At 45.0% G+C, this 17277-nt stretch overlaps 1 protein-coding gene across 8 annotated transcripts in view; it reads left to right on the top strand.

The window, feature by feature from the left end:
• Positions 1 to 16993, top strand: part of CEP131 (centrosomal protein 131) — a 67211-nt gene extending 50218 nt beyond the window's left edge. For all 8 annotated transcript variants that reach the window (XM_053295972.1, XM_053295970.1, XM_053295965.1 and 5 more), the window contains 4 exons: positions 3357 to 3534; positions 12550 to 12746; positions 14726 to 14786; positions 16633 to 16993. In XM_053295972.1, the coding sequence (XP_053151947.1) occupies positions 3357 to 3534; positions 12550 to 12746; positions 14726 to 14786; positions 16633 to 16707 (511 nt within the window). In that variant the 3' untranslated portion in view covers positions 16708 to 16993. The remainder of the gene's footprint in view (positions 1 to 3356; positions 3535 to 12549; positions 12747 to 14725; positions 14787 to 16632) is intronic.
• Positions 16994 to 17277: the final 284 nt, after the last annotated feature.

Raw genomic sequence — 17277 nt, 5'->3', positions numbered from 1 at the left:
CTAGAATCTTCCCAGTTGGTCTCCTGCACAAGCGATTATCCCAATGGTGTGAATACCTAGGATCACTCAAGGATCATCAGTTACCAGTAAGCAACCTGTTTTTGTCCTCAGCAAAAGTTGAAAAAAGAACACTGCAGGGACTGAGCTCCAGCCTAAGCCCTAAGAAGCACAGAAGACCTGTTATCACTACGCTTCCATTTTGGGGCGCAGATGCCAAAAAAGATGGTCAAGGGACTTTGTAGTGGAACATATTAAAGAGCCTGCCTCCCTTTAGGTTCTAGACAAATGCTTTGCGAAGTCTTGTTCTCTTATGCCTCAAGCTGTGCTTGCACCATGATTTCATTATGTGGGTGGCAAGTCTGTGCATTACAGGCAATCCTCACTAATCGAAGGCCCGACATCCACGGTTTCATGTATCTGTGGTCAAGTAATTGCCATCCGACCTCTGTATGCACGATATCATTCAGCAGTTAAAGGGTCAAGACCTGTATCCGCGGGTCAGGAATGGACGGAAATGATCTCAGAGGTCATTTCCATTTGCCATTTTGAGGACTGGAGCCATTTCGTGGCTGTGAGAAGTTTTTTAAACCACAGTTTTTTGAGGGGGAATGCAATTTTGGACTTTAGGGGGGCATTGCTGGACAGCTGGAGAGACACAGAGTACGATAGGGTACTCCCTCATTTCCCCCACTTTTAAGTCCTTTTTGTCCCGTTTTTCACTGCCTCAGGAGCCTAACCCCTCAATTCCCATTGTCCTAATGCCCCGCTATTCACCCCCACCCCGCCCCATGAAATGGAACCTTTATGGATAACTGAGTTCACCTGTACTTATTTGCCATAGCACTGTGCTCTGTGGACGAGCTTGTTACAAGGACTGAAGGCATGGCATAACAAGGCAAATCCCATTGCAGCCCTATCTGGCTGGAGCAGGGATGAAGAGTAGCTTATGGGCTTTAAGCAGATGCTGATTTTGTTGTGGGTGCAGCCTTGGGCAAAGCCTCTCACTCTGTATTAAACACCAAAGCCTTGGTAAATCTTCAGAGGCGATGTGAAGATCTGTGCTTGAGCCACTAGGTATGAGCAAAGCAACTATACCACTGGCACTCTGTTGTCTTAGAAAGGCAGTATCTTTTCTAAGTCTTCAGTCCCCACATTCAAAAACAGTATTAAGAGCTATAGTAATTGTTCTCTCCCAGTGTAGGATGGTATCCCTTTAAGTGGGTTGTCATGCCTACTTGCTCCTGGACAGGATCTTGTGACTCTAGAGCATGAGGAATTGCTCAGCATGGAACGGGCCTTGCCCACTACCAACAAGCCCCGGGTGCCGATTAAGGCAGTGATACAGCTGGAGCCTAGTGAGGGTGGGCTGAAGCCCCAACCCCACAGGGAACAAATGCCGCCACTCATTCCGCCTCAAGATAACACCCAGGCAGAATGTCAGCTACACCCGCGGGTGTTTCAGCTGATAGTCTGCTGCTTTGGTCTACCAATTCTGGACCTCTGCACGTCACTGCTGAACAATCAGCTTGAGTAGTTCTTCAGTAGATACCACTGCCATCAGGCTGCAGGAGTAGACACACTGGTGACCCTTGGCCCCGGGGCCTAATACACACATTCCCAATTGCATTAATCTTGCACCTACTGCAGAGGTTCTGGGAACAACACTCCCCGCTTCTATTAGTGGTGCCACTCTGGCCCCCATGGCCTCTTCCTTCTCACACACAAGGCCCACGATTTCACCCAGACCCATCCTGGCTTCACCTTCACGTCTGGCTACTGAAAGAGTGCTGCTGGCAGCTAAAGGATATTCTAAATGCACGCCAGACGGTAGTCCACCATACGCATTTACCAAACCACATGGACAGCTTTCTCAGGTGGGCTAGGACTAAGCAAATCGAACCAATAAAGGCTTCAGTACCACAACTTCCAGAATTTCTCCAAGCTGGCTTAGACAAGGGCCTACACTTGGCAACATTACTGAGGCAGGCTTCAGTTCGCTCCTCTGTCCTCCGACCGCAGGCCAAGACATCACCGTCCACACATTAAGGGCTTCTTACTAGGGGCAACCAGCCTCCCCCCACCCCCGGTTCTACGCAGGTTTCTTACCTGGAGTCTCCATAAGGTCCTAAATACACTAACTCTGGTCCTCTTTGAGCCATTGTCCACTATGGCCATTAAACTGCTTATGTACAAAGTAATATTCGTGGTTGCTATCACCTCAGCCAGGCGAGTCTCTGTTGGGGACATTATCCATCAGAAAATGTCTTTATATTTTTCAGTCAGACTCGGTTGTCATCAAACTTGATCCTTTGTTCTGACCCAGAGTCAACTCACCCTTCCACAAGAACCAAGACAACATAGTATCACCCTTCTGCCCATCACTGGTCCACCTGAAAAAGGTTCTGTGGTACAGATTAAACGTGAGGAGAACCCTGAAAATCTACATTAGAATGACTAAGGACATATGCAAATTAGATGTTCTGTTTGTCTCATTCCAACCAGCATCACTTGGATGCAAGCCAGCCAAGTAAACACTGGATCTTCTTCCACCACTAAAGATCACCGCCCACTCCACTAGGAGTGCGGCCACATCAGCGGCATTCTCTGCCAACACGCCCTTTGAAGATACCTTCAAAGCAGCCAGCTGGACATCATCTTCCCTGTTCATATGCCATGACAAGCTGTCAGTCTACCAATCCTCTCAAGCTGCATTTGGGTGTATGGTGGTCTCTTCCTAGGCATCTTTTTCTCAATCTACTACCTAACAGCGCTGCCCACCCGGAGACTACTGCTTTGATATGTCCTACTTAAAGGGATATTCTCCTACACTTGGAGAGAAAAGAACATTGGTAGTCTTACCATGAAGGTCCTTTCTTCCCAGTGTTCAGAGGGTATCCAGCCCACCCCGCATTGTCCGTGACTGGCCTTCATCTCTTTTTTCCACAGTTTGGTTTCATTGGCACGTTGTGTCCTACCTACTGTGTCATTTCCTGTGCAGTACTAACAGGTTTTTCTCTTCTCAGTTCTCATATTATTTTTTTCTCTTACCTTACATTGCCCTGCCATGATCACAGTACATTTTTGTTGGAGTCTTTCTTCTATAAGCATTGTCGCAAGACACTCACAAAACACTCCTAACCCAGGGGCGCCATGGGAGCCTGAAAGAGTCATAAGATCCTGTCTGGGAGCAAGTAGGCTTGACAACCCACTTAAAGGGATACCCTTCAAACACTGGGAAGAAAGGACCTTCATGGTAAGACTACCAGTGTTCCTTTCCCTGTCAAAACAAAGACTCTACCACAGGTCCTGAATAAGCAGTGTATTAATGCTGAGTTTCTCTCTCTTTCTCTATCCAGAATAAAGAGGGTGCGGGACAAATACGAAGCAGAGCTGCAGGAATTGGAACGGTCAGAACGCAAACTCCAAGAGCGCAGCAATGAGCTAAAGGGTCGACTTTCAGAGGCAGAAGGTGAAACTCTTCGTGTGCAGGGTCTGCTGCGGCAGAAGGAGCAGGAGGCAGAGGATATCCGTAAGGTAGGTGGATCACACTGAAGGGGATAAGTGATTTCCTAGATGGGTTATGTGGCAAATGGACTTGGTTGCCTCAAGCTTTGGTCACACACAACCACCCTCTTCTAGTGCTAGGCCCAAGCCTTCCTTTTAAAAAAAACCACAGGATTTCTAGAAACCAAAGAGAATGGGCCAAGGACCTTCCCTGCATTTCATGATTTCACACCTGGCCTGCCTGTCTGGAGAGTTAATGGTTGCCAAGGAGACATCCTTGAGAGCCATCCAATTTTAATTGATGCAAATTAAGGAGCCCACTCTTAGCTAGAGTAATTGACTATAATTGTTGGAACATCTCTGGCCTTTGCACTACATATATGCACAGAAAACAACTTCCAAACCAAGAGAGAAAAATATGATTAACTATTGTAGGTATCTGTTTCCTGTAGCTCAAGTGCTGGACAGCAGGATAAGCCAGATTTGCTTTGTGTAAAGTTTTCTCTCTCATGTTCTCTCTAGAAGTATGGAGAACTAGATAACCAGATTTAATTCTCTTCCTAGAGAGGAACTCAGGCTTGTGGCCTAGTTTTATTTTGCATTGCCGTAGGCCATGTTCCTTTGTTTGAGGCTGGGTTGATCAGAGAGAGATACTTTGCTTTCTATATGCTTTCTTTGATATTCTTATCCTGACCTTTAATTGCTTGTCAGCTCTGCTCATCTTTTTGTAATCAACTTTTTTTTTAACCTTTTAACTACAATTAGACTGTTTATATTTGAGTCTTGTGATCCACACTAGCCCTTCTCACACCTGGTTGGTTTCATGTTTCACAAAGATTTCTTGTTTTGGGGATCTTCCTTAAGGCTCAAGGAAGTTCCCATTCAAGTGACTGAATGCTCCACACCAATTTCAAAGGCAGGGTTCAGATGTTAAAACATGTCCAGTCCTACTTGAAAAGGCCAATGCCTGCAGTGAAAAAGCTCAAGAGGAACAATGCGGGAGGGATGGGACATAAAGCAGAGGGCTGTACTCTGGTTTCTTCCCAATTTGGACCTTCTCTATGGGTTATTCCCCATCATGTGTTCCTAGGCAGGACTATGGTAATTAGCTAAAAAAACCAACAGAAGCCTACTAGAGCCTGAGGGGGATAGCCCCACCCCAGTTCTTTCTGTCCTGTGTAGTTCCAGGCAGCTCCAAAATTTTCTCTCCAGTCTTCAAGTACTGCTCAATTCCTATTGCTTCAATTCATTTTTCTCTTATCTATTTCTTGCCTTTGGTATTGTTTTCCTGTTACTGTCTTCTATTTTTTTTAAAACCCTCTTGGATTTATAATCTTGCCTCCCCCTTCCTTCAAACCTATTCATCCTTCCCTCTGCCATGGAGCACAACGGGAGGGAACAGGGTGATTTTGGTGCCAAAAGGGAAAAGGCACAGCAGCTTCCCAGAGGCAACTAGAGCCCCAGATCGCTACCCCCACAAGTGTAGGTACCAGCCACTCAAATACTGCCCAGTCCAGACGCCAAAGAGGCCACAGTGAGTTACTTGCCCTCGGGCCACAAAACTTGCAATAGAGCGGCCCAGCACACCTCAGGGAGCAGCAGAGAAACGGAGTGGGGAGAGACTTCGGGAGCATCATCACTCCTTCTGGCCAAGTTGAAATTAGCTGCAGCAGTCCCCTTGATCAAGCCTCCTCCACCATAGCAGTGGAGATGAGGGTCTGGGGAACATTGGAGACCCCTGCGGCAGCTGCCAGGATCTCACGCACGGGGTGCAGAATGGGGCCAAAAAAGGAGAGGCTTTGTGCCACATCTTGTTTCTGCACAGGCAGTGCTGCCACCAGCAGCAGGGGGCAACCAGAACTGGACTCAGGACTGAGGACAGCCAAAAAAGCCAGTGAGATCTCTCCTTGTGGAGAATAGCGCCCGTACTCGGGCCTCTCAGAGCCAGGTCTGAGTCTATCAAGGGCAGTAACAACGGAATGGCAGGCTTGGCTTTAAAGTGCTATTGTACAGTGGGTATAGAAAAGAATCACCCCCTTTGATAGACCTTAAATTCTGGTTCCCTTACATCCTGAAATGAAAACACAAAGAAAATTCCCTTCACCAGCTGTACTTATCCAATGCAACCTATAACATCCAACTGAAAAACATCACAATTACAGTCCAGAAAAAGTGTCAGAAATAAAAAACAAGAATTACTGAGATTGAAAAAGGATCAACCCCCCCAATGTCAATATTTTGTTGAACCACCTTTTGCTTTCATAACAGCCTTGAGTCTGTTGGGATACTTCTCTATCAACCTTGCACATCTAGACGGAGCAATATTTGCCCACTCCTCCATACAGAACTGTTCAAGTTCGGTCACATTGGATGGTAGGTGTTGGTGGACTGCTATCCTCCCTGGATCCGGTCGGCCCTCCAAACTGGATGGAAGAGCAAGGAGGAAACTGGTAAGAGAGGTTACCAAGAGGCCAATGGCCACTCTGAAGGAGTTAAAGGACTTCATGGCAAAGAGTGGTTGTTCTGTGCATGTGACAACAATTTCTCGAGCGCTCCACAGATGTGGCTTGTTCGGGAGGGTCGCAAGGAGAAAGCCACTTCTCAAGAAAGGCCACATTAAAGCTCGTTTGAGCTTTGCCGGAAGGCACCTTGAAGATTCTGATGCCAAATGGAAAAAGGTCTTATGGTCAGATGAGACCAAGATTGAACTATTTGGCCTCAACACCAAACAGTACACCTGGCGTAAATCCAACGCAGCTCACCATCCACAACACACCATACCTACAGTGAAGCATGGAGGTGGCAGCATCGTGTTGTGGGGGTGTTTCTCTGCCTCAGGGACTGGGGCTCTCGTTAGGGTAGAAGGAAAAATGGATGGGGCAAAATACCGTCAGATTCTGGAAGAAAACCTGCTACCCTCTGCCAGACAGTTGAGGATGGGCAGAAGATTCACCTTTCAACATGACAACGATCCGAAGCACACAGCAAAATTGACCACACAGTGGCTGAAGGAGAAAAAAGTGAACGTCCTCATGTGGCCCAGTCAGAGCCCAGACCTAAATCCCATAGAAAATCTGTGGAGAGATTTGAAGATAGCAGTCCACCAACACCTACCATCCAATGTGACCGAACTTGAACAGTTCTGTATGGAGGAGTGGGCAAATATTGCTCCGTCTAGATGTGCAAGGTTGATAGAGAAGTATCCCAACAGACTCAAGGCTGTTATTAAAGCAAAAGGTGGTTCAACAAAATATTGACATTGGGGGGGGTGATCCTTTTTCAATCTCAGTAATTCTTGTTTTTTTTTTATTTCTGACACTTTTTCTGGACTGTAATTGTGATGTTTTTCAGTTGGATGTTATAGGTTGCATTGGATAAGTACAGCTGGTGAAGGGAATTTTCTTTGTGTTTTCATTTCAGGATGTAAGGGAACCAGAATTTAAGGTCTATCAAAGGGGGTGATTCTTTCCTATACCCACTGTAGGTACCATTCATCTAATCAAGCCTAAAAAGAAAAGTAAAAGGTCAAAGTATAAGCAGAGTTCCTCTTCATCTGAGGAATCTTCATCAGAATCATCTAGCCCAGTGGATCCCAAACTGGGAGCCTCCATATGTTACTGAACTACAACTCCCATCAGTCCCAGCTACAATTTTTTGTGGCTGGGGATGATGGGAGCTGTAGTTCAGAAACATCTGGAGGCTCCCAGTTTGGGAACTACTGATCTAGCCCCTCTCTCAAAAACAAAAAGGAAGCGAAAGCATACCAAGGGGTCAAAATCTAGTAAGCATAAAAAAATCTATGAATTCTAAACACCAAAGGTGTGAACAGCATTCCTCAGATCTTTCCGGTCCAGATTCTGGGGACCCAGATATACGGAATCCTAGACCTGTCATTTCTGATAAGTGGAAAATGCCAGCAATGCTTGTTATTAATTTGGAGGCTGACCCTGAAGTGGACCGGTGCGGGGTGAGATGGGGGTTATCAGGACCCAGACATTATTCCTGACAAGGAGGAAGGTGAATGGTCAGGTGGGGGTGGGGGGTGGAGATTCAGATTCAGGCAATGTCTCACAGTGTCTTTTTGTGTCTGAGGACTTTAATCCACTTATGACAAGAGTAATAGTCACTATTGGATTGCTGTCAAAGGTAACGCCAAAGTCTGCTCAGGCATCTAAAGGGGACCTGGTTTTTCCTAAGGCAAAGCCTAGAGATATGTTATTGCTAATGCCTGGTCCGTTTACTGAGGCAATAAAGCAGGAATGGCTCCTTCGCGCAAATAATAGGAAACCTATGGCAGTAACAAACTCTTATTTCAACAGGAAACATTGGACTTATTAAAAACTCCTTCCACAGATGCTCCAGTGGTGCAACTAATATCAGGTTCATTGCTGCCAAGGGATGGCCACCCTAAATGTTCCCTCAGATAAAAGAATGGAATTTGCATTTAGGAGAGTACACGACAACTCCTCCTTGGCAACCTACTCTTCAGCAACAGCTTCAGTGGTGGCTGAAGAGTAAGGTGGATGACTTACTTAGCGTTCCTCCCTCTGATCTGGTGAAGATGAGACAATTGGTTAAGATTCAGAAGGCACAGGCCTTTGTAGCGGATGCCACTCTGGACTCTTATCAGATTTTTGTCTAGAGCATCTGCAGTGTCAGTAGTAGGTAGGAGACACCTTTGGCTAAAAAGCTGGCAAGTGGACTCCACTTCTAAAAATAACTTAACTGCAGTCTTCTATGACAGCACAAAGTTGTTTGGCAACGCTGCTCTTAAGGACATTCTAGCTGAATCTAAAGATAAAAGGAAGACAATGTCGTCCCCATGTAAACCGGATAGTTTACGTGCTGTGCCTTTTCCCTTTTAGCACCAGAGTGAGCCGGCATGGTGTAGTGGTTAGAGCGCTGGACTAGGACCGGGGAGACCCGAGTTCAAATCCCCATTCAGCCATGAAACTATCTGGGTGACTCTGGGCCAGTCACTTCTCTCTCAGCCTAACCTACTTCACAGGGTTGTTGTGAAAGAGAAACTGAAGTATGTAGTACACCACTCTGGGCTCCTTGGAGGAAGAGCGGGATATAAATGTAGTAGTAGTAATAATAATAATAATAATAATAATAATAGGCTGGGTTTTAAAAAGCCACTTCAGCCCTTTCGGAGTTTCCAACCCTCCTTCAGGAGCCAGGATAGGGACTTCAGATCACAACGTGGTTCCTGAAACCATCAACACTTTCCCTTCAGAGGTTTCGGGAATAATAGACAGGTCTTTAAACTAACCAAACAAATCAAGCAGCAACAATGACTCGGGACTCACCAGGCTGGGAGAATGCCTATCGGAGTACTTCCACATGTGGGAGACCTCCACAACAGACAGGTGGGTTCTCAGAATAATTCAGAAGGGGTACAGGATAGAATTGGATGCCTGACAGATTCCTTCCTACACCGCGCACTCTTTTACCAAACACATAGAGCTCGAAAAGGCCATTCAACATCTTATGGATATAGGAGCAGTGGAGCCAGTTCCTCAGTGTCAGGAGGGAAAAGGCATCTATTCTGTCTTGTTCACCATCCCCAAAAAGGACAGTACAAGGACGGTTCAAGAAGGGCAGTACTGGACTTAGTTTTTTTGAACAGGTGGGTTCAAAAGATTCCAGATGGAGTTGCTCCACTCAGTGGTGTAAGCACTACACCTAGATTTTCTGTCATCGATAGATCTGAAGGAGGCGTACTTACATGTACATCGGAGCAGCTGCCACCTCCTCAAATTCAAATGCGCAGGAAGGCATTACCAGTATGCTGTCCTACCATTCAGCCTATTATCGGCCTCTCAGGTCTTTATGAAGATATTAGCACTGCTGATGGCTTACCTCCGCCTTTAGGGAATACAGTTATTTGCATTTTTGGACAACCTTTTGGTCCAGTCACCTTTGAGAATAATATCAGAGAGCGATCTTCAGATGACACTTCAGATGTTGCAGGAACATGGGTTCCTAATCAACATGGCCAAAAGTCAGATGGTTCCATCCCACAGACTCCAACACCTGGGAGTGGTGATCGATATTGTGCAGGACCGATTGTTCCTCAAGACAGATTCCAGACTATTACCGCAGAGATAAGGATGGTGCCCTCATCTCCTACAGCTCACGCTAGCAATGATCTTGGACCTGATGGTAGCGACCTTGGAGGTTCCATCTGAGAGATCTACAATGGTTTCTGCTACCTCAGCAGGCAGCCATCACCAGGAAAAGACGCATGCTACTACATCTTCCTGGCCAGGTCTCTTCAAGGGTGGTTGCTATCACAAAATCTGTTGAAGGGGGAGCAGTTTTTGGATCCACCCAAGGTGTTAGTGATGACGAGCTGGGGTGCACACTGCCAACAATGGTCAGTGCAAAGAAAATGACAGAATGTGAGGAAAGCCACAGCATAAATTGGCTGGAGCTAAGGGCCATCCGTTTGGTTCTGAGTGCATTTCAGCAACCTTTACAGGATTCTCATGTTCTAATAAAAAGGACAACATGGCAGCAAAAGCACATGTAAACAGGCATGGGAGGATGAGGTCAAGATCTCATCAGGCGGAGGCAGTCTTGTTGATGAGTTGGGCAGAACTTCACCTTGCTTTCATTTTGGCACACCAAGTAGACCTCAACCGATCTCTACGCCAAAATGTGTTCCAGCAGATAACTCAAATATGGGGAATGCTAATAATAGACTTGTTCGGAACAACTCAGAACACACAGCTCCAAAGATTCATATCCAGATTCCCTGAAGGGAAGTGGAGAATACAGATGCACTATTGGCTCCGTGGCCAAATGGCCTGCTTTACATGTTTCCACCTACTCCACTACTGGCAAGAGTGTTGAGAAGAGTCCATCTACTAAAAGCAAGTATAATACTGGTGGCCCCATTCTGGCCTAGGAAGCCATGGTTTGCAGAGCGACTACATCCGTCGGCCGCAGAACCATGGATCTACTCCATCAGTGTCCAGTGCAACACCCCAACCCAGACGGGTTGTGGCTTTCCACATGGAAACTGAGAAGTAAATATTGAGACAACAGGGATATTGCGATAAGGTGTTGGATACTATACTATCACTGAGAAGGTCATCAATGAATAAGATCTGTTAATGTACTTGGGAGAGCCTTTTTAAGATGGGTTGCACACCTATCTTCAGTACCTCATGATGAAGCGTCTATATATACAACACCTTCTGCAGTTTTCTACAGGAGGGGCTAGAGAAGGGAGTAAAACCGAATACACTTAAAAGGCAAGCAGCCTCCTTAGTAGGACTAATTCTGGGCATATCAGCTAGGTCAATGCATTCACACCCTCACCTTAAAAGGTTCCTATGAGGTGTGACACTTATTTCACCACCTACGGTACACTGATTTCCTTCTTGGGATTTGCATACAGTCTTAAAGGCCTTACAGTCACATCCTTTTGAACCATTGCAGTCCATTCCAATACGGATTCTATAGTTTAAGTTGGCGTTCCTGATAGCCATTACGTCAGCAAGAAGAATATCAAAACTTCTGGCACTATCTGTTCACAAGTCGTGCATATTTCAGCAAGAATCTGTACATCTTATTCTGAATCTCTTCATCCCTACATAGGTGACTTCACCATTCCATCAGTCTCAGGATGTATTTCTTCCTTCATTTTGTCCACACCCCAAACATCCAACAGAGAAACAGTGGCACAAATTGGATGTTCGTCAGTGCCTCAGAAATATATATAGAATGGTCCGCTTCTTTTCGAACCACAGATTCATTATTTGTCTGTCTTATCTGGATCCACGGGAAAGGCAATAACCACCTCTACCACCATCAGATGGATTAGAGCTTGCATAGCACTAGCATATGAGATGCAGCATCTTCGCCCACCTAATCGTATAGTCGTGCACTCCACAAGAGTGTCGGCGACATTGGCTGCCTTCTCAACGAATGCTCCGGTCCATGTATTTTGTAAGGCAGCAACGTGGAAGAGTCCTTCAACCTTCACTAAACACTATAAGATGGACACTTATGCTTCTGCACAAGCAGCATACAGAAGAAGTGCTTCCCCCGGAGTAGCCAAGAGTGCTCCCTCCCGAGGTGACGTACAAGCTGTGGTATGTCCCCATAGAGATGTCCTGGACCCCAGCAGCTGAGAATGGAGCATTGGTTCACTTAACGTGAAGGCTTCTTCTGGCTGCTGGAGTCAAGGACATCTCGGCCCTCTCGGGTTGGCTCACTTGTCTGCTCCTGGGAGACCATCTTTACAGTTTTCCTTAGGTTGCCACCAACAGACCACTGAGGATTTTTCAGTGCACGGTTATTGCACAGCAGAATTCAACTGAGGGACGCTGTCTTTTTCACATCTGGTTGACTGTTTTTGCATGTACTTATCATATTCCTTTTCCTGCTCTATATGTTCATTTTCCTTTGACATACCCTGTTTCCCCGAAAGTAAGACCTAGCAGTAATTTCTGATGTACCGCTAATTGCCCTAGTGCATTTTGGGGGGCTAAAATTAATATAAGACACTGTCTTATTTTCGGGGAAACATGGTAACATATTGTCATTGTACCTTTCATAACTTGGCCTGAAAGAACTGGAGCGGGGCTATCCCCCTCAGGCTCTAATAGGCTTCTGTTTCTTTTAGCTAATTATCATAGTCCTAGGAGCACGTGAGAGGGATAACCCATAGAGATGTCCTTGACTCCAGCAGCCAGAAGAAGCCTTCGCGGTAAATGAACCAATGCTCCGTTCTCCCTGAAACCTGTGAGAAAATAGGGACACTAAGGAGTGTCGACCATAAGCACTTTAGAAGAGCGTAGGGGAGGGGGCAGTAAGTTCCTGTTCTTTGGAGAAGACTTCAAAAACTTGTGGATCTAGCAATTGTAAACTGCTGGATGTAGGAGCTCCCTTCAAGATTACATGCACCTAAGGAGGAAGATGGCTAGCAACTAGAGAGGGGCAACATGACTATTGCTTTCCTTGAAGTCCCCACCCCCTTTTTTGCTTGCTCATCTGGAGCCTGAAATTTCTACCTGTATGCTGTAACAGGTGAGGGACCAGCTAGCACAGGAACGCAACAGCCTCTCCGAGGTTATTCGGCAGGAGTTCGCAGACCGGCTGGTGAGCACTGAGGAAGAGAACAGGTGCCTCAAGGCAGAGATGGCTGAACTTCGTGCCCGTCAACGCTTAGAACTAGACAGAGTGACCCGAGACAAAGAGGAGGAGTTGGAAGAAGTGCATAAAAGGTGAGAGTTGTGTGTTTCCATAAATACCTGTGACTGAAAAAGGCACAGCCTTCTTTCAGGTTTCTTGTGTCTTTATATTTCATATTCATCTAGGGTCTTTTTTAGCCTACTTTCCAGTAATTTTATGAGATTACCCAGCATTGTGTGTGTGTGTCCCCCATCAACTTCACAACACCTGGACCAATATGAACCAAATCGGGTACAGTTGTAGGGACACAGGGACAACTCAGTGGCTTCGTTTGTGATGTCATCCACCCTGATCCAAGATGGAGGACACGTAAACTTTTGAGGCGCAAGTAGGCTAACTTGTGAAACGTGTAACCTATTTGAACCAAATTTGCTTCAACTGTAGGGACAAATAGGGATGCCCAAATGGCATGGTTTGTGATGATGTCATCCACTCCAATTCAAGATGGTGGCCGTGTGAACATCTGAGGCTCAAACAAGCTAACTTGTAGACTGTCCAACCAGTTTAAACCAGATTAGGGACAGTTGCAGTGAGTGACACACAGGGACATCTCAACGGCATAATTTGTGATGTCATCCACCCCAAACTAAGATGGCGGACATGTAAACCTTTGAGGCACAATTGGGCTAACTTGTGAACCGTCTAACCCAGAGTTTCTTAACCTTGGGCCCCCAGATATTGTTGGACTACAACTCCCAGAATCCCCAGCCACAAAGGCCTTGTCTGGGGATTCTGGGAGTTGTAGTCCAACAACATCTGGGGGCCCAAGGTTAAGAAACCCTTCCCTAACTGATTTGAAACAATGCTACAGCTGTAGAGACACATAGGGATGCCCAAATGGCGTGGTGTGTGATGTCATCCACTCCAAATCAAGATGGCAGACGCATAAATTTTGAGGTGCAAATGGGCTAACTTGTGAACCGCTTAATCAATTTTAATCAAATTTGCTGCAGCTGTAGGGACACATAGGGAAGGCCAAATGGTGTTGTTTGTGATGTCATCCACCCTAATCCAAAATGGTGGACACGTGAACATTTAAGGTGCAAGTGGGCTAAGTTGTGGACTGTAACTGATTTGAACCAAATTTAGGTACAGTTGTAGTGAGTGACACACAGGGACACCTCAGTGGTGTTTGTGATGATGTCATCCACTCTGATTCAAGATGGTGGAACCATAAACTTTTGAGGTGCAAATGAGCTAACTTGTGAGCTAACTTCACCGATTTGAACCAAATTTGTTACAGCTGTAGGGACACATAGGGATACCTCAACGGCAAAGATTGTGGTGATTTCATCCACCCCAATTCAAGATAACCAACACGAAAACCTTTGAGGTGCAAGTACAGTAACTTGTGGACAGTCTAACCGATTTGCACCAAATTTGTACAGCTGAATGGACACATAGGGATGCCCCAATGGTGTAATTTGCAATGATGTCATATTGCAATCCAAGATAGCTGGTGCATAAACTTTTGAGGCGCAAGTGCACTAACTTGAGGACTGTCTAACTAATTTGAACCAGATTTGAAACATCTGTAGTGAGTGACACACAGGGACACCTCATTGGTGCAGTTTGTAATGATGACATGCATCTCAATCCAAGGTGGCGGACACATGAACATTTGAGGCTCAAGAGTTCTAACTTGTAGATCTCTTAACAATTTGCACCAGATTTAGTCCAGATGTAGAGACAGTGAAAGGAAAGTAGGCTGATTAGTTCTTATTAGAACAACTTGTCTATAGTTGAAATGTGTTTAGGTTGTCGACAGGAGCTGCTGCCATGATTTTTTGTCCCCACTCACCATGCTTGATCACTTGCCCTGCACCGATGGTCTGAAAGAGTTTATATCACCATTTGAGAAACCTCCAAAGAGGTCAAAGAGGAGGCAAGAAACCTTGTGGAAGCAGAACCCATTCCTCTCTCTCCCTCAGTTTCCAATATGATAGTAAGTTGTGAAGGGTACAAGAAGTATAAGTGGCTGGGTCTCAGTCTCCTTTCATCTCCTCCTCAGAGTGAAGACAGCCATTGTGAAGAAAGAGGAGGCTGTGAACAGCCTCCGAAAACAATATGAGGTGAGGATCTCTGAGGGTTGCAAGCCCACTTGCCATTGTCGCCATCATTGTAGAGTAGAAGACCAAGTGAGAGGAATACTGCTAGCTTTTTTGCATGGAATCCAAGAAAACAGGTGGGGAATGAGGAGTAGCAGAGCTAGCCCAGTGTTCACTAAGAAGAGCAGCCTCTTTTAAAAAAGGCAGATGGGCTGGCAGGCTAATGCGTCACACTTATCGGTAACTTAGTAAATGAGCTGGGCCCGAGTTTCCCCCCTGGAGAATATCGGTGGGAGAGGGGCTAAAGCACTGTAGGAAGTGATTAATCCTGCAGAAAGAGAGGCTGGCCCAAGGAAAGAGGTTGGTTACTAGTTAGCAATGTCAGTTGTGGCTTTTTTCTGCTGCTGTTTTTCACCAAGAGGGATACATTAAATCCAGTTATTTAGATTTGTAATTTCTGGATTATTTGGTTGACTTTAAATCTGGTATGACTGTAGCCATCCACTATATGGAGCAATAACAGCAAATCAGTATTGAAAAGACTCCTTAACCCAGCAAATGAATTGTTCTCAGTTATTTTTAGGTTACCATTTTGCTCTCCCCCCACCCTTTTGTTTATATAGCTGCTTAGTTTCATCATCCTAATGATCTCTCAAGTTTTGGTCACCCACCTTTTAAATTGCTAGTTTATTATTGCACTTTAAGATTTCATTTTTTGTAATACCATAATTTTGTACTCATTAGAAACTTCCTAGTGATTTATTATGTAACTTGTTTAACAAGTCCCTTTAAGTATTCCATTGAATTAATCAGCTAGATTTAATTGCTGCATATAACTTACTGTTCTGCAGTATACAAGGAGAAAATAAACAAAATCACCTTTTTGACAAAATATTTTCCCACATCTGTTGTACCATTCTGAATCCCACATATCTTTCTAATTAAGCTTATAACAATTTCTTGTTGGTCCATTTTCCTCCATACCATTTAACAATACATGATAAATCTAGGTAATCAAATCTTTATCTTGCCTTTGCAAAAAATTTCCTACATCAAAATAATTGTAATTCAGTGTTCTATATATATGTGTGGATTCTGATAGGTTTTGCAGATATTCAGAAAACATTAAATGTCCATTGCATCTTCAGACTGGATCTGATCACGTTGTGTCATCTCTAAAATTTTGCTATTTTTATCATGTTCGCATTTCCTCAAAAGATCTTTGATCATCCTTTCCACAAAATAGTTTTAGTTCTGCCAAATATAGCTGGGATAGTCAGAGGCTGAAAGAACAAATGATGTTTTGTGTGTGTCCTGTGGATGAGCCTCTGAACAAAAGATAAGACCCTGATAGACTTTGTAAGACAATGGTCCTCCCAGGCCAGATCCTATTTCAAGCAGTAGCGAGAAGTGGATATTCAGAAACCCCTGCTAACTGAGCAAAGAGACATCTTTTAGAGTGGTGATTCTCTTATATTTAGCAGGGGGAGAGCAACTGGCCCTATCCAACCCCAGAACAGCATTCCTCCAGTGACTGTTGCTGGAGTCTACCTTATGTTTATTTTTAGATTGTGAGCCCTTTGGGGACAGGGGACCATCTTATTTATGTATTATTTATTTTTCAATGTAAACCGCTTTGAGAATTTTGTTGAAGAGAGGTATATAAATATAAAAATAAAAGTAGTAGTAGTAGTTGCGGCAGAAAGGAAGTGGGGAAGATCTTAGTTCATAGCTTAGTTAATAGTTGAGGGTCATATCTTCTGGTGTACAAGGCTTTTGCCCCTCTTGAAAATAGTAGAGCCCATAGTACTTGTCCCTGCCACACTTGCACTCCTCAAGTTGTTCTCCTTGAACTAACTTCTCTTTGCAGGCTGCTGTGAAGAGAGCAGACCACCTGGAGGCCCTTTTGGAGCAACAGCGTAAGCAGCTGCTAGCAGCCAAGTAGCAGACATAGCACCACCAGCACTACACCACTGGCACCAAAAAGGCAGAGCCGAGTGATCATGCACAGCAAAAGAATGTTTGCCTGTTGTCCACAAGAGACTAAGATAAAATGAACACTAATCTGTATGTGAGTGGGGAGGGATTCCTGTTCTGTCAACTTTTTGTTCTCCCCCCCCCTTTATTTTTATTTTTTAAAATGTTCCGTTCCTTGTGCCTCTTTTAAGAAGCTGGGTATCATCCCTGTTCTTACCAATGTATTTTAAAAGTAAAATCTGGCTGATTTTTAAGATGGCTGTCTAGCAATGGTGATTTCTCCCTACTTGAAGCTCTGTGTGTTCTCTGGAATACAGGGCTGTTTGCCCTGCATCACCCACTTCAACACTTGACTTGTCAGATGCTGCTAAATTAAAATCCTGCCAGCAGTCTCAGCCTTTTAGATTTTTTGTTTATAGTTCAGTACAACCCATACATCTGGCAAATCCTACCCCCCACTCCGTCAGAAGATCGCAATGCCCATTTACTGGGGACCAATGTTCTGTGCACACAAGGTTTTTTTCATATCTGCTCATTT

The sequence above is a fragment of the Hemicordylus capensis genome, chromosome 2 (assembly GCF_027244095.1).
Source record: "Hemicordylus capensis ecotype Gifberg chromosome 2, rHemCap1.1.pri, whole genome shotgun sequence".
Classification (NCBI taxonomy): domain Eukaryota; kingdom Metazoa; phylum Chordata; class Lepidosauria; order Squamata; family Cordylidae; genus Hemicordylus; species Hemicordylus capensis.
This window is presented reverse-complemented; position numbering and strand designations above follow the sequence as displayed.